General features: G+C 38.0%; 1 protein-coding gene across 3 annotated transcripts in view; it reads right to left on the bottom strand.

Moving 5' to 3' along the window:
- The window catches only part of ttc28 (tetratricopeptide repeat domain 28), a 149,660-nt gene extending 126,469 nt beyond the window's left edge, over window positions 1-23,191 (bottom strand). For all 3 annotated transcript variants that reach the window (XM_087843926.1, XM_035913857.2, XM_087843927.1), the window contains exons 1-2: window positions 22,916-23,191; window positions 15,436-15,798 (exon numbers count right to left, since the gene is read on the bottom strand). In XM_087843926.1, the coding sequence (XP_087700052.1) occupies window positions 15,436-15,798; window positions 22,916-22,945 (393 nt within the window). In that variant the 5' untranslated portion in view covers window positions 22,946-23,191. The remainder of the gene's footprint in view (window positions 1-15,435; window positions 15,799-22,915) is intronic.
- Window positions 23,192-24,108: the final 917 nt, after the last annotated feature.

The following is a 24,108-nucleotide window of genomic DNA, read 5'->3' as shown; positions in this document are numbered from 1 at the left end:
ACACACACACACACACACACACACACACACACACAGCTGTCTAATCTGCTTCTTCTCTGCAACAACAGCAGGTATTTCACCTGCTGTTGTTTCTCTTTTATCCACGTCCACTGCACAGACAGCGTCCACTCTCGCATCTTAGAGCTGCCTTTTGTTATCGGTGCTGCCCTGGTTTAGAAAATTCAAGATGATGTTGTTTTTGAGGCAAGTCTTTGTCCTCAAAATTATGTTTATATAAAACACAACTGTTTGCCTAATAGCCTATGCTGGGAAAACAACAAATGATCAAAATTAAGTCTTGAAAGCATTGGTCATATGTTTGTCACTACTACATAATACCAGTAAGATTAGATGTCCTGTAGATATAAAGAGAATATTATTAGCAATAACACAAAAATTTAGACACCTTAATTTATGTTGTTGTACAATTATTGTTTTTTTTTCCCATTTCAGTTTCTCTGTACAGACTGGTAGATTTAATGTTTATTTTGACCACTGCTAGTCAGAGAGTACACAGTCATGCTCAGACTCTGTGTTTTTCACAGATATATACATATAGATGTAGCATCCAGGCTTATGAGATGCGTGTCTAGTAAAAAATGTTTGCTCAGGGGTTAAAGGTACACAAAATATCCAGCTTTTGTGTTGCTCTTTAACAGTCCACTGAAAAAAATTCCAAGACAAAAAAACAAGGAAATGACACTTTAGGTGACACGTAGCTGTACACTATTTTACTGTTGCAAATATGTTTATTTTACATATATCTCATTTAGTAATCCTTTTGTAAATTTGATTTAACACTGAGTGGACTGACACTGGCTTAAGTTACGCACACCAGAGTCCCCATCTCAGCATTGTAACGTCAAGTGCCAACCAATTTACTGACCAGTTGATTAAAAAGAAATCAAACTGACACTGACTTAAGCTAAAGTTGGCTTATGTCAATTATGTTATTTAAATGGTTATTTAAATGATCTGAGTGTTATATCAGTTGAATGGCACTGACATAGGAACAATTAAATTACATGGGTAGAGTACCAGAACTGTCGCTACATCAGCATAAAAGACAGTCCTAAAAGATAACGTTTAAATAAATCCATGCACTGCTGAACCGAGGAAAATTGATTAAATCCCTCATCTGCAGCTCTCAGGACAGTAAACTAATAATGGATTGGATTTATATAGCGCTTTTCAAGGCACCCAAAGCGCTTTACAATGCCACTATTCATTCACTCTCACATTCACAAACTAGTTTAAATGGTAGAGTAATTCTGCCAGTCTCTTAGATTTTACAGCAGAACATCACAAAAACAACTGCACAATTTAACATTATATTATATAAACAGTACAGTTAACATAGGAAGAATATTTTTGCATAAGAAACCCCAATTTTTATACTAACAAAGTGTCCCATGTCAAAAGTGTCAATATTAAGCAAGTTATGATGTTTTTGTTACTTGAGTATATCTACTGCCCTAATACAGAGAAAAAACATACAATTTTTCAGCTGAGGTCATGGTGATGGTGATGGTGCATAATGTCTAAAAGGCCCTTAAAATGTTAAAAGATTTATATGACTGTTGAAGAATAAAATTGTTTTACCTACGTCACTAGGGCTGGGCCATAACATATCATTCACGGTAATACCGGTATAATGTTGGGCAACGATAAGAAAATGAAATATTGCGATAGAATATGGGTAAAACGCGCATGCGCATTGCCTTTGTTTTCATACGCACATGGCGGGGAAAAAAAAAAAGCATGGCGACGACAGAGAATGAGAAGTGGAAAAGCGGATCATTAAATGAAACGTCCGTCAGATACACAACAAAGCACTATTTTTGGTAGAGCATGCTAGCGGGCCGTCGTTTTTACCGTGTTTTTTGGAAAATACGGCACACTTAAAATCAATCCTTTGATTTTTCTGAAAATTGACAGTGCCCCTTATAATCCCGTGTGCCTTATGTATGAATTCTGGTTGTGTTTACTGACCTCGAAATGATGTTATGTGGTACACGGCGCTCGAAAATCTGTCAAATGTTTTAGTACGACTTTGCTAAGCTACGAAGCTGCACCGCTTGATGGATTGTCGGAGCATTACGGCTATCGTAGGCAGGAGCCTCGCGGAGTGATACGTACTGTGCTTCAACATAATATTACCGTATTGTGTGTGTATAACCTCTTTTGAAGTTTTATAGATATTATACATGGTTATGGTGAGGATATGTCGGCCAATTTCCACTGGAAATGCCTTTTGGTTAAACTGTCAGCAAGGAATTTGCATTTGCACTGTAAAATTTTTATATAACTTTAATGCACATAAAAACAGCTGTTTGTTTAAGTGAAAATACATTGATGGGGTTTTTTGCACTAATAAAGTTGTGGAGTTGTAAAGTATTTTGTCTAGTGTCATTTATATCGTCAGTTATATCGTTATTGCAAATTTTCAGATGTATATCGTGATAAATATTTTTGGTCATATCGCCCTGCTCTATACATCACATTAGAGCCCCGTCTCACTGCCAACCTGTCACTTAGTGACGCTATGTCACATTTTAATCCGTTGGGTATCTTGCAGTGTTATTTTCAAGCAAGAAAGTTTTAACTCGCTAGCAGGTGTTAATTTGAACCATGACAATGATCTTTTTACTAAACTTAGCAGTTTTGGAATCTAATTCTAACCAAACAACAAAAACAAGCAGGAGAAAAATGTGAAGGAAACTAAACAGAATGAAAACAAAGTCAAAGTCAGCACAAAAACAGAGCTCCTACACAAGAGACAAACTGTGGTCTCGTAGCTGACAGTTTTGTGAATGCCACCACTACCTCTCCTGCTCTCTTGATACAGAATTTGTCACTCTTGTTCATACAGGAGCACTAGCTCTTGGCGACATATGGCAGCTGGTATACCACAGTACTAACAAATCTGGACGCCTTGAGAGCTGCCAGCAGCTTCAACAATATGACCCTGAAAATGTAATGGGTTGGAAAACAATAGGATTAAGCCATGGTTAGGTTTAGATACAAAAAGAACTTTTCATTTACAGATTTTGTTTCCTTCCATTTCCCAGCTTGACACTCTTAGGCTACAAATCTCTTCTTGTGGAATAATGGGATGTTTTTTTCTGAAGATGGTGGTAAAGTTACTGACCAGAAATATTTCCTCCTTCTGCACTGTCAAGTGAAGGTGGAGCAAAAACCAAAAAAAATTGAAATGCACCAGTGCTTCGCACCCACTTCCAGCACATGCTGAGGAAGCTATATTTAAAATCTTTGATGGATTATATATCTCCTGCTAACAGTGAAAGCTGCAAAAAGAACCTTGATTAAGACCTTTTCTTAATCAGAAATGATCTCAATCAGCTGGATGGGGAAAATACTGCATTTATACCAAGGCTCATCATTGTGTGGCTGCGCAAAAAAAATCCTTTAATCCTGTTACTTCTTATTGACACTTTTTCTTCTAATGTTTTTCCTGACTCTGTTGCTGCATGTTGATTAAATTTGTTTTATATGTTTGTTTGTTAGTGTTTTTAAAGACATGATTACACATTGGGTTTGGGTAGTTTCTGCACAGATCATTTTAAGATGCAGCGCACACCGCTGCTCTGTCGGGCTACAAATTGAACCTCAATACCAGACAACTAACCTAAATGTGTCAGACATTACTAACAAATCATACTAACTACCAAAGGCTGGCATAAAATATTTCACCGTCTGTCACCTCATAGTTACAACTTCACTTTCTATTAAGTTTGCTCTCACTGCCACATTTCCTGTCCAGAAGCACTCGAGTGGTAGAATTAGGGTTACGTTAATTTCTGCTTTGTCACTTAAATGGAATTTTCATCACAGAAAACCTTAAAGCCTACATTCACATAAGCAGAACTGGCAAAAGCACAGACAGATATGTGTGTTAAAAATACTCAGTTAAAATACAGATTTTCTTTATTTAAGTAAAGTAAGTGAAAAAGTACCGGCTCTGAAATATATAAGAGTACAAAGGCAAAAAGTAACTCTTTTATCTACCAGCTACTGTACAAAGTAAACTGTATTTCAGCCCATATTAATATAATAATAACATAACATTAATACGCAGGCATACAAACTTATTTCAACCTAAATTCTAATTCTAAGAAATGCACTCAGCTTGAATTTGAAATGCAACTTACCCTTAACCTTATCCAAGTTGTTGGACGTTAAGAGTTTAAAGGCCAAAGCAATCAAGATTTTCTATAAATATTTTCTATTGTTTACAACAGCCTACATGTATACACATGGGGATAGAAAATACCAGCACCAAATCAGCCATCTTTAGCAGAAAACCTGACTTACTGACTGAGCTACAGGAATCCATTATGAGCCACTTGAACTAGTTCACTAAATATAAAATAGGTCAAACTTCAACAGGTCGACCTCAAGCAGCTTAAATATATGTACACAATACATGCATCAATATTAATAATCTTGAAAAATCATGCATATTATAATAGACAGAAGTGATATTTTATTGCAGAATATTTATTTTAAAGACACCATTCCTTGAGCCAGTGTCCTCAAACCACAAATTTCAAAAGCATGTTGGTTTGTGATTCTTTGCGAAAGTAGAAAAAAAACTATTAGAGCATGTTTAGACTCACAAGGATTTTATTCGCTAAAATCATTATATGAACCTTTGGCCATATTTAATACGGCCATCCATTACTGTATCAGAATATGTATGACAGAAAAAAAACATGAGATACTGCATTTTAGATGCCATTAACAATTAAATACATTATGCTGTTTAACCGTTTGAGTGCAGACCTTCACAGGGTACTGTGAAAAAATGATATTTAGTTTAGTAAAGGATCTGACCACTTCTTCTACAGCTGACTATTTGTGATCACGGTCATCTGACCATAAAACAGCTGTTATATCCCCTCTCTAACCTTCAGCACCTCTGTCTCTGTCTTTCAAACACAAAATAAATCAATGTGACCACAACACAAACCCATCCTCAGCTGTGAAGGAAAGGGCTGGTCAGAGGTCAGATGCTGGGGTGTTGCTTTTGGAGAACATGATCACATGGGGGTGAGCAAGGGTCAAAGTCTAGGTGCAGCAAATGAAACCAAATAACGCGGAGAGGGAGGTTGTTTGCTTATCAGATCTGTCCAGTTGTGCATGCGTCTGTGTTGCACTTATCTGTGTATACGTTTGTGCAGTTTAAGGAAAAAGGTATTGATTTAGTAAAAGAGCTGAAAGCTTTCGACATTGATTTCTTCCTCTGGAGAACTGGATGAGAGCAGGAAGGATCTGGAGGAGTGAGGGGTCAACACCTCTGCACTGCTGGCAGTACTGAACAGTAATAGGCTAATAAAACCATACTCTCCACCCCCCCACCCCCACCCCCACCCCCCAAGCCATAAGTTCAAGGTTTAATGTGTTCAGCAACACACCAGCTCTTACTGCAATGACTAAAGAAACAAAGTCATAGGATATTCACATATTATAATGATAATATTTTAAACAATTTTCAGGCATTTGCAAATCACATTCAAAGTCAATTAATGCACTTGTAAATATTCTTACAGAATAGATCATTAAATGATAATATTCAAATGATTGCTTTCCCCAAAAAATATTTAGCAATTTACACCATATATTAGCATGAATTTAAGTTAATTATTCTAAATTAATAATGCATAAATGAATTGATTAGCATTATTATTTGAATTCTAAATTGTATGTATGTTTTTTGTCTTCAAAAGAGGTATAAAAACCTCTTCAAACCGTTTTTACAGGATAAACTAATGGATAATCACAGGGTAGTATAAGTTCCACCTAATCAGCTGCCTGCTGTTAATAGTGCTCATGCAAACAACAAGAAAAAAACAAATCAAAATATGAAATCTGAGTGGGGAAAATTATGTTGATAAATTTGGATTCTTTTGTCATTAAAATAGCGATCGTTGTTGCTCTAATGCAATTTCACAAGTAGAAAATTGAGAAAAATGTTTACATAAATATATTCCTGAGTGTAGGAGATTTACACCGATTGTAGTGACTGCATGCACCACTGGGCAAGCTAACGCTCAGCCTTGTATGTGTCCATGAGAAAATAAATTACACTATGTAGTCAACAGAAAAGATATGAAAGGTGTGTGTGTGTGTGTGTGTGTGTGTGTGTGTGTGTGTGTGTGTGTGTGTGTGTGTGTGTTCTATTTATGTTTCTATGTTATGTTATGTGCTAGTGCTAACTAATAGCTAATTTGATTTGTTCATGCCTTATGGCAAGGTTGTATTAAATTGTGCTATTATGCTCTTTCACACACACACACACACACACACACACACACGCACACACACACACACACACACACACACACAACAACAGGTAACCTCAGCTCGTCTGATATTTGACTATATTAGCAGCTTGTGCCTGACAGGCGTGTCACTGGAGTGGTGCACACTGAGCCTGCTCTCGTCCCTCAGGACACTTGTGAAGGTCATATTTAGCCAACTGACAAAACACTCCTCTATCGCCTCTGAATATTACAGAAGCAAACGCTTCAGTGAGGAGTAAGTACTGATAGCTTTGGCTCGAACACTGTTATTCGGCAATTAATGCTGGATGATGGAGTGAACAAAGCATCTCTGCATTTTCAACACTCCAGTGCTGGAACAGTTTCATTTATTATCGGCTGGACGACTCCACATTTCCACAGTCAGGTAACATGTCTCCAGGCTTCCTGTGTAAAATAAAGGCACATGCAGCTTTTCAAGAGTTTCATTAATATACAATTTCATTTTTTTTGAGTTGAAGATAAGCTAGAACATACAAAAGAGAATTAACCCTGTCTGGCTATGAAACTGTTGAGCTCCACATTTATTAATCCTTTGATGCCTGCACATTGTGTCATGCAAGACTTCGACATTCTCCTCCTAAGAAAGATCATACAGTCTACATGATCATGTAATAAACATGATCATGTAGACTGTATGATCTTTCTGTTTTTATTGATACGCTAAGCAGGAACTGCAGCAACACTTGAGGAAGAAGAACAACTTTAATAATACACCAACGCGTTTCAGCTTGTGGCCTTCATCAGGGTCATAGTAAAACATTGTAAAAATTGCTTAAATACAAGACAAGAAACAGAAAAAAAAATCAAATTAACCAGTCAAAACTTCATAGATAGGTCAGCTGACATATAATAGGTAGGTATTGGTTAATTGGCTAAGTCACGCCCAAGTAAATACCGGACTAGATCATTACTGATGAGGAGAGGGGGGGGTGACATAACCCCCATATGTCTGAAAATAACACATGCATGAAATGCATAAGGAGGAAGCTATAAATATACACACAAGTTAAAAAAAAAAAAGAAAAAAAAAAGGGGGGGGGGGGGTCTTTAATGGTAAAAGCACATTTGAATTAGAAAACAAGATTACATCATCACATGGGAACACATTTGTTAAAAGATCCTTATTTATGTCTCTAAAGTGTAAAATATCTAAAATTTAGACTTGAATTGTAGACTTAAGATGAGATGTCTAAAGCGCTACTTCTTCTTTGGCTAAAATAATAAGATTAATTAAATAAATATTACTCATGTGAGAGTAATTTAACTGGTAAAAAAAAAGGAAAAAAAAGGTGTAGTTCATAAAAACTCATTGATAGAAAAATCCTCATTCATACCTCTGGGGTGCAGACTCTTAAAACGGAATATCCAAGATGCTTCTCTTTTTTCCGGATAAAATTTATATTGCCACCTCTTTGGATTAGTTTAATGGCTTCTATGCCTAGGAAAAATAATGGTGAATTTGGATGTTTATCATTGAAGTGTCTTGCAACAGGGCTGGTTAGATTATTCCTCTTGATTGAACTTCTGTGTTCATTAATTCGATCTTTAAGAGGGCAAGATGTTTCTCCTATATAACATGTCTCCAGGCTTCCTGTGTAAAATAAAGGCACATGCAGCTTTTCAAGAGTTTCATTAATATACAATTTCATTTTTTTGAGTTGAAGATAAGCTGGAACATACAAAAGAGAATTAACCCTGTCTGGCTATGAAACTGTTGAGCTCCACATTTATTAATCCTTTGATGCCTGCACATTGTGTCATGGAAGACTTCGACATTCTCCTCCTAAGAAAGATCATACAGTCTACATGATCATGTAATAAACATGATCATGTAGACTGTATGATCTTTCTGTTTTTATTGATACGCTACACAGGAGCCAGCTCAGACAGACAGTTGGTGGTACATATGTCCAGTGAAGCTCCCATGCTTGGCAGCCTGGCAGTGTCACTGGGGCCCTGCCAAACAGATGAGCTTATAATTGTATTTGATTTAATGCGAGGAAAGTATGCATAAGGTTTTACACATTGACTGACAGATTGATCATCCATCAGCATGCATTAGTGGAATGCAGGTGTTTTGTGGCCAGAAATATGATAGCCTGTGAACAAAAGGACATTGTTTTGTTTCAATTCGGACATATTTCTGGTACCCTACTTGCAAAAACTACAATAATATGAAGGGTTTTTTTGTCTAGAAAATCTGTAGGTAATTATTTTAGTGTTTAGTTCCTCTAGCTCTTGCAGCTGAACTGCTGTTAACAAAGACCCAAAATGCTAATTGCATCAACCTCATTAACCTCAGCTGCACAATACAATTAGCATTATTATTATTTATTATTATTTTTATTCATGTAGTATTTTTTGTTGTAAGCATTATTTGCATTTTGATCTGCAGGATTCATCCTCATATGTCGCTTTCCCCGTGGTGTCGTCCAGAGTGAGAGAACGATAACTAACATTTTCACACATGAAGAGATGAAGAGTCCGAGACTGACTAATTGAGCAGTTTTGAACCGTATTATGTGTACTATATTAAAAAAAAGGAGGCTGCCTGCCAGGATACGAATGTTGCTTATATTGTACACATTCCTATCACATTTACAAGAAGTGCTCTCTTTGAAGCTCAAACCCGGTTGCCTCCAGAGACTCCCACACAGACATCACAGGAGTCCCAAAGATCTGATTGTTCATTAACCTCAGCCTCTGCCTGGAAATAGCAACATACAACCTGTCATTAGTGAGTCATTCACTCTTGCTGTTTATCTCTCTTCTCTTTTCTCTCAGGTTTTCTTTTTTTCTGCTCCATTACTCCGAGGCTGCTCAATTCCAAATGTTCAGAATGTAAGAAGAAAATCGCAACATCTGTGGCAAGGATGACAAATCCCGAAGCAAAGCTGTACTTCAGTGAAACACAGTTAAGCATTTTTTGAGAGAGAGAAAGAGAGAGAGAATGAACAACAATAAGATACACTAGGTGGACTGTTGTTACATTTTACACACAAAAAAGTGATTTATCAGTTTATCACAGTGATTTATCCCCGGAGAATAATCACTGTGGTAATCTCGTAACTTTAGCGTCTTTACTTCAATCAGGTTGGCAAAGAGCTTTGGGTTAGGAATAAGGTTAAGTTACATTTTAGCCACATGCTAAACAAGCATAGCTTAGCATAGGCCAACACTGCAACAGGTAGAACACTGTTGTTTATTTCAAAATAGCCAAAAGCTAATAATATTTCCATCAGTTTCTATTCATTTTTACATTGTGTATAATGCTAATTAGCGATCATCAGCATGCTAGAAAGAATTGGCTTCTCCTCATTGGCACTCTGTTAAATGCAGAATTGAATTTACAAATCCTTCTCCTCACATACCATATCTTGAATAATCAGGCCCATCTTATCTTAAAGACCTCATAACACCATACTGCTCAAATAGAGGACTTCGGTCAGACTGCTGGCTGATTTTTATTTTTATTTTTTTAGCTCCAAGAGTATTTAAAGTAGAATGGGAGGCAGAGGAACGAGCTCCCAGTTTGGATTCGGGTGATCTTTCCTCTTCTTTTTTTTCCCCCAATCATTAAATAATTGCAGTTTGTCTTTGTTTTGTTTTTTTCTTTGAAGACCCAGATGTGCCTCATGGGCATTTTTCTGCCTTTGCAAATAAAGAAAGCAAACTAGATCCATTTTTTCAGCTGTCTTAATGTCCTTCCCAAAAATTAACTCGAAGAATATTATCATAATCAATAGAAATGATCTACAGAAATAAGACCCCTGTTGCTTAAAAACAGCTAAGACCAAACTCTTGATCCTGAGATGTTCATTTTTACTTGCTCACAGTCTGATAGCAGTCACACCATGCTGTGTTCAAGTCCAACTGAGTCACTCTTTCATTATCTCCCACTGCTCTTATCTTTTTCTTTCACTGAAATTCTCTTTGCACAGACAGCCGAGGCACCCAACTGTGTGCAAGGGAGATGTACACAGAGAGGATAAAGGACGTGTTAACAAACTACAGTAGCTAAGCAGGATTGCTGAGACAGCAAGCTATGGTCAAGTCTAGAATGTATAAACCAATGCTGCAAGTAGAGAAGTAGAAGCATATCTCCCAATTAATGCCAGGCAATTAGGCCCACTGCTCTTCTAGGCAAAATTAAAAGTCATTACAGTCTGCAGGATATGTATAAGTATGGGTAAGCAGAGTAATCAGCAGGTGATATAGTACTGCTGGTGTGTGCTTTTTCTCCAAATATGTTATCACATTTGCTTTTCATGAAAAGCTGCAAAGTAGCTCCATCTGCCCTTTATCTGCTGATAACAATAAGGGGGTGGAGGGGGGGGGGGGGGGGGGGAGCTAGTATGATTATTTAAATAGAGACATAGGCAGACAGTCCTTTACTGTTGTCCAAGAGGTTGTGAGTGGGGAGTTTCCTGACATGTCATTGCTGCTCTCTAGTGGTTGCTGCAAAAACTTGAAATGTAAGAATGATCTCAGTCCCTTTGTCTGTATCTTTCTTATACTACTGAAATGTACTGTTTGTTCTAAGAATTTATGTGAAATAAATCATTTTTTAAATGACGTACTGATTTATTTCTTAGCAAAAGAAACAAATAATGAATTTTAAAAAAAGTATAATGAGCTGTTCTTATTTACTTAACTTGTAATAAATATTGACATAATGAAAATTTAATTTAGAGACTAAAACTGCTGAAAAATTAAAGCAAAATGAATAGAAATACAACAAAAATCAAAAGGTTTGTTTATTTTTCTGACAGTTATTTTCATTATCAATTATTTACATTACACTCTTGATTGCTTTTCCAATTAATTGTTTTGTATATTAAATGTCAAAAATAGTGAAAAACATTTTTACACTGCTTCGCTTTGATTAATTGAATCAGAATTTCAGATCTAGATGACTTTTTGAAACTGGTCTGAAAAACTATATGCTTGAATACAATGGACAATACCACCAGTGTCTTTGGTGGATGAAAATGATCAAATTGATACACAAAGAAAACAACAGTGTGGTTCAATGTACAGTGGGGCATACACAATGAAATGTTTCCCTGCTGTAGACTGACTCCTCCTTCACCTCACATGCTCTGCAGTAAGTCCTGGATTACCCTACTGACCTACGCTGAGTTCTCTGTGACACAGATTCACTTATAGCACAAAACCAGCAGAGGACATTAAAATCACATCAACACAACGTCGGTCATAGGACCTTAAACTCACCCAACCAGGGAGGAACCCAAACATGCGGAAATTGAATGTTTTGCCTTGTTTAGATCACATTATAATATAGCCTCTGTCATGTGGGGAAGCTTCCTAAACACGACATTTTAAGCCCCAAGACCTACTTAAAGAAACAGGGCTGTGCTTTCTCTGCACGTATGCTGGTAATATTTTTGCCCCATGTGGTTGCAGAGTAGTTTCTTAATGACAGGGGAAGCCTGAGCAGTGCGGGGCCAGCTCCACGGCCCTCTGCATAAACAGCCATAGCTGGCTGCCATCTGGTTGGCTCCTACTTCAGAGCAGAGAACCCACTGAATCCTTACTGATCATCTCCACTGATTCCTACATTGAACTGCTGGAGTATGTAGGAACAGTTACGGATTGTAACATCAAACTTATACCCAAATAATTAAAGGCCTGGTATAACCAAACTAACAAAAATCAAAATTATTGCTTACTTTAGAGTATTTTTAGGGACACAGAAAGCATTGGTTCAATTTGACATATTCTTCATTTCAGATTTCTGCCACAAATCCAGTGGATAAAGTGTATTCAGTGTATAGTGTAATAAAGAGAGGGACTATTACAAGCAGTACATGTAATATTGATTATTAGTATTATATTTATAACATTAATAGTGCAATCATTGATTAATTATATCATCAGATAGATCTGATTACTAGTTTTTCACTAATCTATTATTTTCAAGGCCTATGTAGTGTCTCACACGCACTCCAATGGCCTTCAAAGTCATTGCATTTTAAATGACTTCGCAGTTCCCAGTAACTACACTACAGTGGTATTTAAAAATCTTCAAAAAAATTATTTTTTTATGATATTTAAAGTTCAGATTTCTGAGCTGATTTCTTAAGCAAACCAAAACTAGGTAACTTGTATTTTCCACATTTCTGGGTTTTGTACAATCACTATCAATTCTTACTGTTAATGTAAAGCTTAAAATGTCTCACAAACACCTGTACTGACATTTTTCAAATGCAAGGAAAGAGAACATTTGTTTGGGACTACATTTAGAGACAGATTGATCTGCAATGAATATATGCTATATTTACAAGCAAAGAATGCTTTACCCTACAATAATTAGCCATGATAACTGGACGGACAGCAGTTCAACAGTCACTGATATTTTGGAGGGCACGTGCTCAAGCACAAAAAGGGCACATACTGTAAGTAGTATTTTAAAAAGTGCATTGTGAACAATAACAAATGTATTAGCTACTTGCTTACTTTTCACAGTCTGACCTTTGGGTGAATTTATCAGAATATTCACTCCTGGAAAGATTGGCAACTGTCTTGAATATTTTAAACTGAATAATCGTTCTCACTAGAAGGATGGACAAGACTGATGGGAAGGTTTATATTCACCATGTTTTCTCTTGCTGGCTCTCTGCGTTTTGAGATTTATATTTTCTGCCTATTTAAAACCCTTTTCCTGCCATCATTGTGCAGTGTTCTGTGTTCTTTGAGCTACAGTAGTAAGTCACTCACTCTTTTGACCCCCTACAATACATCTAGAGATGAATTTAGAGTTTTGGTTTTGGCTCAACAAACTCATCATCAGCATCATAATCTCAGCTGATCCATAAACGATACCTCATCCAAGACCAGTTATCTAGCATTTTATCTGTTACAATGCCAAGCTGACATCTTTACTTGTGGGATCCAAAAGTACGGCAGTCTGTGTGCTGAAGCAAAACTTTCCCATACTGCTATAAGCTTAGATATTTGAATAAGTAATGCACCTGTTTTCAGGGAAAAAAGAAAGAAAAAGCTTCTGTGAAAGCACTTAACAACTTCTCAAAAACACACAAAGCCCATGTGGGCATGACAGAAAACATTCATACGCAAAAGAGCCAGATCTACAAAAGAGAGACATTTTCACAAGAAAGGCTTTCGCTCCTGCAGCAATTTTACGTCAGTGATGTAACTTCATTTGAATCACAAAGACACAAAAAGCTTTCTCAAATCTTTGCACTGAATGCAGGAGAGAGAGAAAAGGACGAAAACAAAATCAAAAATGCAAAGAAGTCCTCCTTTTCTGTACGGTGTTGTTATCCAGATAAGCACACAAATATAAGCGACTTTTGACCAGCTACACCCCTCAGTTCCCATGACGGAGTCGACTCATTTTGTGTTTGTGATACAGAGACTGTGTGTTTGAGCCTGTTGTGCCAACAGAAAAGTCGACAGGGGCAGCACTAGGGCAAGCTGTGGGAGGCTCACAGAAAAGAAGAAAAGAAAAAAAGCAGACACAGAGGCCGGGTAGATGAAGAGCCGAAAGAAGGAACTCAAGCAGAAATAAATTCCCCCCCCTTCAGAAAGACCTCCTCTTATTGGTAGTTCATTAGTCTTGATCTTGCCTTTGACCCACAGCAAATGCTGCAGCAAGCACACTGCTATGACACCACCACTATACAAGCACAGACACAGGAATGCTGCTTCTGTTATTGTCTTTAAGTGCCAAACTCAGGCCAAGGCCTAGCCAGGGTTTCAAAAACAAACTAACAACCGTGCAAGGTTTTCACTCACTCACACACACACACACACACACACACACACACACACACACACACACACACACACACACACACACACACACACACACACTTCCGTCCATTCTCTCTCACAGAGAAAGGAAGTGGAGTCGAACTGGCCGAGCCCCAGCTGTCCAGACAGAGGTAGCCTGGCAAACCCAGTCTCCTGCCTGCCTACTTCCTCCTCTGAATGGCTGTAAAAGACTCACAGAGCATTTGCTGTCCTTCAGTGCTCACTGTTTTGTAAGATGTAGAGAGCCACTTCAAGTGTAAAGAAGTACTTAAATGTACTTTCTGCGATGCACAAGAGTGATAGTCTCAACCCTAATTTTTACGTGATCACATTTTGTCCCCCGCCTCTGTTTTGTTTTTAGGGCAAACCCAATAGAAGTTTTGCTCTCTGGGACTCAGAAGTTACATTGTGGGCCCCTCTTTGCTTAGTGAACATCTGCCTACATTTTCCATCAGTATTTATCCCCACAGTGGGCTGCCCACTGTGGGTCATGTGGTTTTGGTCATAGTGCCCCCACATGAGACCATAAGAAGCATGTTGCTGGGTGTTAGCACCATTGTTTCCTTCACTAACAATGCTGGGATTGTGATATAGTAAAAAAAAATGTGTAATAGCTGAGAGACCTACTTGTTACATACTTGTTCAATATCCAAAATATGATCTTTGTACAACAGGAAAAAAATAGTACTGATACATTAGCAGTGAACGTAAATAGTCCATCTCTCTATCATCACTGTCATCACAATGTTTCTCCTAATCCTTGCATATTTACAGGGACATCTCTGAGATCTATGCGTGTGCTGTCCTTTTTAAACAGCTGCCAAACAAAGAAAGACTATAGGACAAACTTAACAACATGTTATAAAAAGCACAACAAGCAGGCTGCAGCATCTAAATAGTAGACCTCTGTTCAGCTGCGACACACTGTTAAAAGTTCAAACTCTAGAAAAACACACCATCTGACGAGATTTTGAAAGGAAAGAGAGAAAATAAGGGTTTGCTTCGTTCTGAGCTGCACGCAGATCATTAAAGTCCAAGTTCAAAAATGAACTTGATCAAAGATCACCATCACATGACAACCTGTGCATAAACTCCTCCAAAATGAGGCTGAGCTTTCACAGAGGATAGAATATTGATTCTAAGTGTTTATAGTTAGCAGTTTTTTTGCTTTTCAGTATACACACAAGCTATACATCCTTGTCACATCCATTTAAGAAAGTCTCAGGAACAGCAACTTTACCACAATCTCATTTGAAATGTGTGATTGGCCAAGGGTCCAACCTCTTACCTTGGGCCATTTGGGGTTGATGAGTCGTGCTTTGATTGCATCATCCAACGCGGTGCTGTACTCGCCCAGTCTCAGATATGCTGCAGAGCGGTTACTGTACAAAATGCAGTTTTGGGGATCGGCAGTCAGGACTTCACTGTAAAGGCGAACAGCCAGTTCAAATTCCCCCTGCTGGCAGGCCTGATTACTGCGACGCACCCGCTCGAGAAATTCAGCTTTGCTAAGGGCTGGGGGTCCAGTGCCAGACAGTCGATCAGCTCTTTTTACCATCTGGGCTGAAAGGATTACAGGTGCAGGAGAAGAGGTCGACGACGAAGAAGTGTCGGTGGTCCTGCTGGTGGAGCGAGAACCAAAAAGAGAGAACTGGGGAGAGAAGAAGCAAAAGGGAGGAGAAAAGGGGAGAAAGGGGAAGAGCAGGGTTAAATGTCTTGCAACTAGAGAAGAAATCTTTATTTTACTCACTGTTTGACATATTTATATAGTGCCAACTTATTATTTGAAGGTAGAGACCCTGCATAGAAAAAAACTGATCATGTGCCAATAACCATGAAACAGCAGGTCTTCCTGTCTTAATGGGCAGAAACTCTTTTAGTAGCATTTGTAGGACCAATAGCAATGATGATTATCATGAAAGCATATCGTCAATCAAATAGATGAGTTATAAAATCGATTCACCTAGCATGTAGTGTTGTGAAAGGAGAAGTATACAAACTGTCAAAACAGTTTTCCATATCAGGATGTAAGCATGTTTTTAATGCATGTTCAGCATTTTAACAAGACACCCTGTGGGGATTGATTACCTTATGGAGCCAGCCTCAAGTGGCCATTAGAGGAACTGAGATTTGTGACATTTGGTTTTGGGTTCAAATTTTATTTCCAAAGGTAGCTGCTTTGGGTTTCCCCATCTCCCACTGATGAATATCATTGCTCCTCAGACATCACGTCTACAAAACAACTGTGATGCTGTTCATTTTAATAGTCTAAATGCTTCATTTAATTATTGCTTAACTGGTGAGCTTGTACTAATTATTCATATTATTATATTGCAGTGGTATTGCAGTGGTTTGCACACATTCCTGGTTTAATCCCTGGAGGAGCCTGACCCTGAACTGCATAGGTGGAATTAAATTGATGGATGTTACCATGGTAAACATAGATGTTAATATTAGGAAGTTTAGTATTTTCATTGCATAGCCCTTTTAGTGGAAAAAAGGGTGGAGTGCTAACTCCTTGTCAGGGACAAGACCCTGCCCCAAGTGGAGGAGTTTAAGTATCTCGGGGTCTTGTTCAAGAGTGATGGGAGAAGGGAGCGGGAGATCGACAGACGGATTGGTGCAGCAGCTGCAGTGATGCGGACGCTGTACCGGTCTGTTGTGGTGAAGAGAGAGCTGCGTGTAAAAGCGAAGCTCTCAATTTACCGGTCGATCTACGCCCCTACCCTCACCTATGGTCATGAGCTGTGGGTAGTGACCGAAAGAACGAGATCACGAATACAAGCGGCGGAAATGGGCTTCCTCCGAAGGGTGGCTGGCCTCTCCCTTAGAGATGGGGTGAGAAGTCCCGCCATTCGGGAGGATGACTACAGCATGTGACCAAAAGCACCAGAAAAAACTATTTCATATAGTATTTTTGGATGCTAGTATTTGTGTGTTTTATAAAGGCATGGGGTGATTTGTTTAGAATTTGGGTGCACTATTATTGAGTGTAGCAGATATTTCAAAACTCACTGAACTGAGGTACATAGGAGCAAAGGGTGACATGTACAAAAGTTGAGCCCAGCTATCACATATTTTTAGCTGTTTCAATAAAAAAGCTGTTCACAGTGTTGTTTCAAAAGAAAATGTTCTTTCCAGTGCTATTACAAAAGTTATTTAAAAAAAAAAAACCTTCCTGCATGCAGATTTCTATCCAACACAACACCAAACTGAAGCTGTTTCATTTGCATGATATGATCCAGTAGTTATTAGCAAATGGGATACCAAACTAGTGCCAGCACTTTTTCTTTCTGCACACTGGTACCAGCTTGAATTCCTCCGAGAGTTACAGAGACAGAAAGGAGGAAAGTCAGAGACTTAGTAAGATACGGGCTCTGTTCTTCTTGTTAGTTTCCGTCTCTGAAACTTTGTGTAAAATGTGCACACTGAAGTTCCCTTTCTGTAGCTTTAACATTGAAATGCTGCCTCCCTCTCTGATCTGGTGTTTCCAAATTTGTCCTTTCACCAGTGCTTACACGAAGGCTTTCATTATCTCTCTCTATTTCCCTTCACACACACACACACACACACACACGCACACACGCACACACGCGCACACACTGAATTGTTTGGATACGCATTTAAAATATGCAGACTGGAAGGATTCCTAAAACTTGCAAATGCATCACCCAACAGTGGATTGAGAGGAGTAAAGGAAATGAAGGTTTTTGGAAATGCACTGATTATTCACCTCATAGACTTGAAGAGGGCAGAAATGTATGCATATATCACATGAGTGACATAAGAACTAACACTGATTTATTTCTTGAAGAATATTGTCTCATTAATTAATATCTGCTGATAAAGTAAAACATGAAATAAATATATGTATTTATAACTAAGCTGACTCAGTAAACAAATGGAATTAGATGAATTATAAAAACTTTTTACAGATCAAATATTCATGATAAACTTTAAAAAATAACATAAAAACAGTTGAGGATAACATTACATTCACAAATATACTGACTTGAACTTATATTTACGTGTATTCATGTCAATTATCCTTTTTTATTTTAGTATCCTTTGCTTTTAACTCCAAACTACGTTAGCCACTTCAGTCAGCTGTGTTTCTTGTTCCTGCTGCTTATAAAAAATAAGGTAAAAACTTGTGTCCAAGTTTCAATCATCTAACTGCTGATTTAAGGTGAAACTCAGTCCTTTTTTATTATTTCATCCACTTTGTGCAATGTATCAGTACCACTGGCAACAAAACAGCCCCAGATCATGATGAATTTAGATTCACTACCACCATGATGCTTGAAAGCTGGTACAGTGCAAGTACAGTACAAGTTTGAAAGCCTAACCTTTACTCTGTGGCTTGTCCACACGAGCAGCTACAAATTTCAATCAAGTTTGAGGGTGTCGAGTTTTGTTCAGGGGCTTCTCCATCACTGTCAATCTACCACTCCCATCATTCATGACCCTGAGATACTTAAACTCCACTTTGGTTCATGGATAACTCAACTCATCTGTGAACCAGAGTGGGGACTTCACCCTTTTCCTGCTGAGAACCATAGCCTTGGACTTGGACGTGCTAATTGTCATTCTCGCCACTTCATCCTCACAAGAGCATCACCTGATGATGCCAAAATGGATGCCTTATGCCACGTGGCTCTGCCTAAAAGTTCTGTGTGAAAAATTCTGAAGAGAATCGGTCACAAAATAAATTCAAATGTGTGCATCCAATTCTTGTTTTTTAAAGTAATTAAAGAGGTATGCTGTGATACCATTCCACTATATAAAATGCAGTGTTTGAAGAAATCACTAAAAGCTCCAAGTTCCCATGAGATTCATGCCCATGATTAATGTATGCAAACCTTTGACCACAGCTACATATATATTGGGACCTGTTTGAAAACAAGATGCTGCTGCTGTGTGCCCATGTGATGTAAAGATTAAAGTCTGATTAAAGTCTCAGTGTAAGCCACAGTTTAGAAGAGCACTGCTATACACAAGTTTCCATATAACAACGTGTGAAAATGCTAATTTTCATTGTTTTTCTCTTTTATTACATTATTTTCATTAATGTGCCAGGTTGTTATGAGGTTCTAGTTCTGATATGACGAATGTTACATAAAACACAGCTTGTTTTATTTACAGGTAAATAAAGAATATCCCATACAGTATTGTCTGTACTGAACTAAAACTGTTCCTGAACTTGAATGCAACTAGTAGAGTGCAAGAAGAAAAACTACTCTAAGTGGACTTCTGCGTTCATACACATTCCACTGATAGCTGTGTTATACACATTGTTGTGTTACACTGTTCTTAAACAGAGCTTTGGCTTAACTGAAACTTCTCTGTAATGTTGTGTGGCTGCACCTGTGTGTAAAATATTTTGTTTCCAAATGGAGAGGATATGTTTGTGTATGAGTGAAAACTAGAAAATAGAAACCTGGAGTCTAATGTATCAAATGGTTAAGTGCTTATTTGGCTAATCACTCAATACAAAAACAATCCTGCCAGTTCATCTAAAGGATCAGTTATGATCACCTTGTTTTTATGTCTGTTTTTAAATCTATCTGTGATATTTTAGTCACCAGAGCTTACTTACATTTCCCTGAATGCAGATTGTTTTTTCTAGCCCAATTTCTCCTCTATCTTTCTATAGCTATTTACATATAAACTACCGTATAAATGAAAATCTACTCGAGTTGGCTGGAGGTTTGACCATGTAGGTTCACCTCAGTCTTGCATTACAGACTTGTGTGTCTACATGTTTAAAAGCAGAGGTTTGTTGGTCTGGAGTATTCAGGTGTGTTAACACAATGACACAATTTTTGCAGGAATAGATGTCCCAACAAATTCACACCAATGTGAGACAATGGGGTGGCTGTAGCTCAGGTGGCAGAGCAGGTCAGCCACTAATCAGAAGATCGGTGGTTCGATCCCAGGCTGCCTCCTGGCTGCATGGCAAATATCCTAACCTACTGGTGGTGGTCAGAGGGCCCGGTGGCGCCAGTGCCCGGCAGCCTCGCCTCTGTCAGTGCGCCCCAGGGCAGCTGTGGCTACAACGTAGCTTGCCATTGCCAGTGTGTGAATGTGTGTGTGTGAATGGGTGAATGACTGAATGTAGTGTAAAGTGCTTTGGGGTCCTTAGGGACTGAGTAAAGTGCTATACAAATGCAGGCCATTTACCATTTACCATGCAAAGAAACTGCAACAAAACAAAATGTTGAAGTTCTTGACAGTAGAATCATAAAAATCATAAAATCATATCATAAAAAAGAAAGAACAAACATGGAGCATGGCTAATGCTGCTGAATGCTGTGTTCTACAATAATAATAATAATAATAATTATTATTATTATTATTATTATTATTGTTGTTGTTGTTGTTGTTGTTGTTGTTGTTGTTGTTGTTGTTGTTGTTGGCCATACTTTTTTTCACATGACTTGCATTAGCATTTCTGGTTTGTAGAGAAGCAGAGTTGAGTCATCTGTTTGTTTCATGTTCCTGTAGCAGCTTATTAATAATGTTGCTGGTTACACACAGACACACACACACACACAGCTGTCCCAGTGTGTAGACAGTAGCACCAACTCACTCAGGAGACAGGTTATCAGAAGTGTCACTGCTGATATGTACTTTCTGCATTCGACTGTAGAGCAAAAACTACAACACACACACACATCACAGAAGAAAGTGTCAGGTTGCATTCCAGAAGTTTACAAAGAATTTATTTTTGAGGAACAACACTGCCAAACGACAGGAACACAACATGAATATCCTGTGGCAGTCCTTCCAAGATTACACACAAACACACACTTCCCCTTTGTTCTGTCTTACTACTCCCAGCCCCGTTTTCAGCCCAGGTCACAGGGAGTACATTCCTGGTAAAAATATAGAGACAGAAAGAGACTGATGGGACGAGTACCTGAAAGAGAGGAAACTGTTTGCCTAAAACTGGCCGTTAGATCTTTAATGTGTCATATCGTCGATGGGCGTCAATGAAACAAGCTGTAGCTGTATGCAGCTGTATGTATAAATGGGTGACATAATGCTAAGGGCAACAAAGATGGAATAGTTCAGATTATGTTTGAAAGGTACTGGAAATCTGACTAATCTGAATATTAGCAGTTAGTTGCAACTGTGATACTATAATGTACCTGCATGCATAGTTTCAGTTTCTCCAGTGTAATGTAATTTTTTTTTTTTTTTGTCAGTCAGTTGTAATATCAAAAATATATTTGAGCTTTTGGACTGTTCAGAAAGATTATTTAAAAGATATGAAATGTGTCACATATTTCTGACACTTTATAGAATAAAACAAATAATCAGTTATTTAAGATTTTCACATAAACATGCTTTTGATAAGATATCGCATTTAATAAATACACATTTTATTGTGAATGTTATTTGACAAATATGTATACAGTAAAAAGAAAGGAAAAAAAGAAAGAAAAATGGTCTTGACCAGTCACACCTGGTGATTATTATCAATCATCAATCATCTAATAGTTTAGACTCTTGCCAGTGGTTGATCTAGAAAAGTTTACATGGTGGGGCAAAGGAGGGGCAAGAGGTCTAGACAGAGTGGCACATGCCTCTTTAGTAGTGAAAATCTCCTATGTAACTAAAGTCAACAAAATATCCACAAAAACACTTTAAAACTCTTTATGGCATCATTATTGCTTCTATCTCTTTTCTTCTCCTTTAGATGGGTAGGCTTAGAGAATTAGTTTTTACAAGTATTTTAAAGACATAAAAGTTGGGGGGGGAGCAAGAATCTACTCACTTTTTAAAGATGGCATTGCTTATTTCAGCAAGACAGTTCCACGCAGCAGAAAACCATCTGTCGCATTATGAAACCAATGCAAGGACACAGGAGTCCTTAACCTGTATAGCCAAAGAAATCATACTACAAGAATAGGAAAACCTTAGACAAAGTTTCTTGAGTTTAACATTTAATATGCTATTCTTGTAATTTCTTCAGTTAAGGTTACATTTTTTTTTTTTTTTTGCAAATTATTGTTCTTTAAATGTATCTCTTGCATATCATCCCAGGTTTTTGTGTCACTTCTATAGAAGTGACAATTTTTACATTTTAAAGCTAAGAATAATTCCACTTACCAAAACCAATAAAAATTAAAATAACTCATAAGCTCTCAGATATTTATTTTAGTCTGTATAACAAAGTATATCCTGCCAATTTCGCAGTGTAGCTCTGAAAAAAATAATCCCTGTCACTTTGTAAATGAAACTTCTGAAACTCGTGTCTGCGCCTTGACGCTTTCATTTTGCTTTTTGTACTGACTTTACTGTAACTTTAATTTGCTTTCTACATTCTGATATATTGCACGCTGTAAAAACAACTTACAGTAAAATTAAAGTTGGCAACTTAATGAGCTCCTTTGTTTATGTCTTTTGTATTCCATGGTGTTCCTATAATGTCGTTTCCATTTTAGTCTTCCTTGTATGCATTTAGGGAATATATGCAGTAAAGATGCACTTCTATTATGTTCTGTTTTTAGTTGTATTAGTAAAAAAAAATCAGTTTCACAACATCCACAGGTATAAATTAGCCTGTCAGAGCTCAGATGGAGCTGTCTATGAACTCCATGTTTCAAAATATGCCCTGCACGATGGCAGCTCATCGTGAGATGTCTGTGTGTAAGCGACTTTTCTTTCTCTTCCCAGCCTCTTACCGATGGCGCTGAGCAGCCGCGGTTTGTGTCCTCTGTGAAACCACAAGATAAAGCGACTGTTTCCACTAGCCTTACCTTCTCTTTCCTCGTTCTTGGCTTTTCCATCTCTGCTAAATCCGGCGACCGGAGCTCTAAACTTTCATCCCGCAGCAGCAGCAGAGAGACAGAGAAAAACAGTCATCCAAAGCCAGGGTACAAGTCCACTGTAGGTTATCCAGCGGTATATGTTACCAGTAAACTTGAGAGTGAGAGGCTTGTGTGCTATGCAGCGGTGCTCCAAAGTTTCTCTGAGTGAAAGTTAATCCAGACTGCGTGCGCCATGTTCCCACAGGCGAACTTCTCCCCATAGCGGAATTTTTGTCCGGTGAGAGGCGGGGATCCGGTCGGCTCACCAGCTCACAGCAAGGTTTCAATTACTCTTCATGACATCAGAGAGGAGTTGAGTTACCTGACAGATATTCATTTCAGCAGACTTTTACACTGTGTTGGTGTAGTATGTTAACAGGAAGCCATACTTTGTGTAGGAATGAGGACTTGTTTAAAAATATATCATTTTATAGCATTTGGAGTCTATTGTAGAATATAGCCACCTACTCCGAGTGCTAGTGCCCTTTAAGGTTAAAAATAACGTTTATTTAAAAAGACTATCTAAATTCTAAATTCTAAATTCTATGGACATGTAGACAAAGGGAACAGAGGTATTTAGTAGGTAAGGTGTTAGAGAAATGCAGAGGGATAGATAATAGTACATTCTGCAAAAAGGACAGAAATGTCTGTACTAAACATGTACTTTAAGAAGAGGGAAGAACACAGGGTGACATATAAGAGATGAGTAAGGTGCACACAGAGAGACCACATCTTATGCAAAATGTGCAATCTGAAAGATATAGGAGCCTGCAAGGTGGTGTCAGAGGAGAATGTCGCCTTTGTACATTAAGAAGCGGAAGCAAGTGAAGGCAGAGGCAAGGAGTAAGTGAAATAAGTTGAAGAAAGAAGAATGTTGCACAGAGTTCAGAAAGAAGTTGAGGCATGCTCTGGGTGGAAGGAAAGAGTTACCCGATGTTACCTGTATATTAAAGATGGCCCACTAACAAAACAAATTAGCCTCTTTGACTGTGGTAATACAAACTTAAATGTCAAGAAGGTAGGTAAGGCTCTTTGTTGATACTGATTTTTGAATATTTTATGGAATTATTCATAAACTACTAACTTTTAACTACTAATACTGTACACTTCACTGTGGTGTGAAAACTACTTTAGATCAAAGC

Source organism: Neolamprologus brichardi, chromosome 7 (assembly GCF_056152115.1).
Source record: "Neolamprologus brichardi isolate AB-2024 chromosome 7, ASM5615211v1, whole genome shotgun sequence".
Lineage (NCBI taxonomy): Eukaryota > Metazoa > Chordata > Actinopteri > Cichliformes > Cichlidae > Neolamprologus > Neolamprologus brichardi.
The sequence above is the reverse complement of the archived record's forward strand: the minus strand, read 5'-3'. Positions and strand labels throughout refer to the sequence as shown.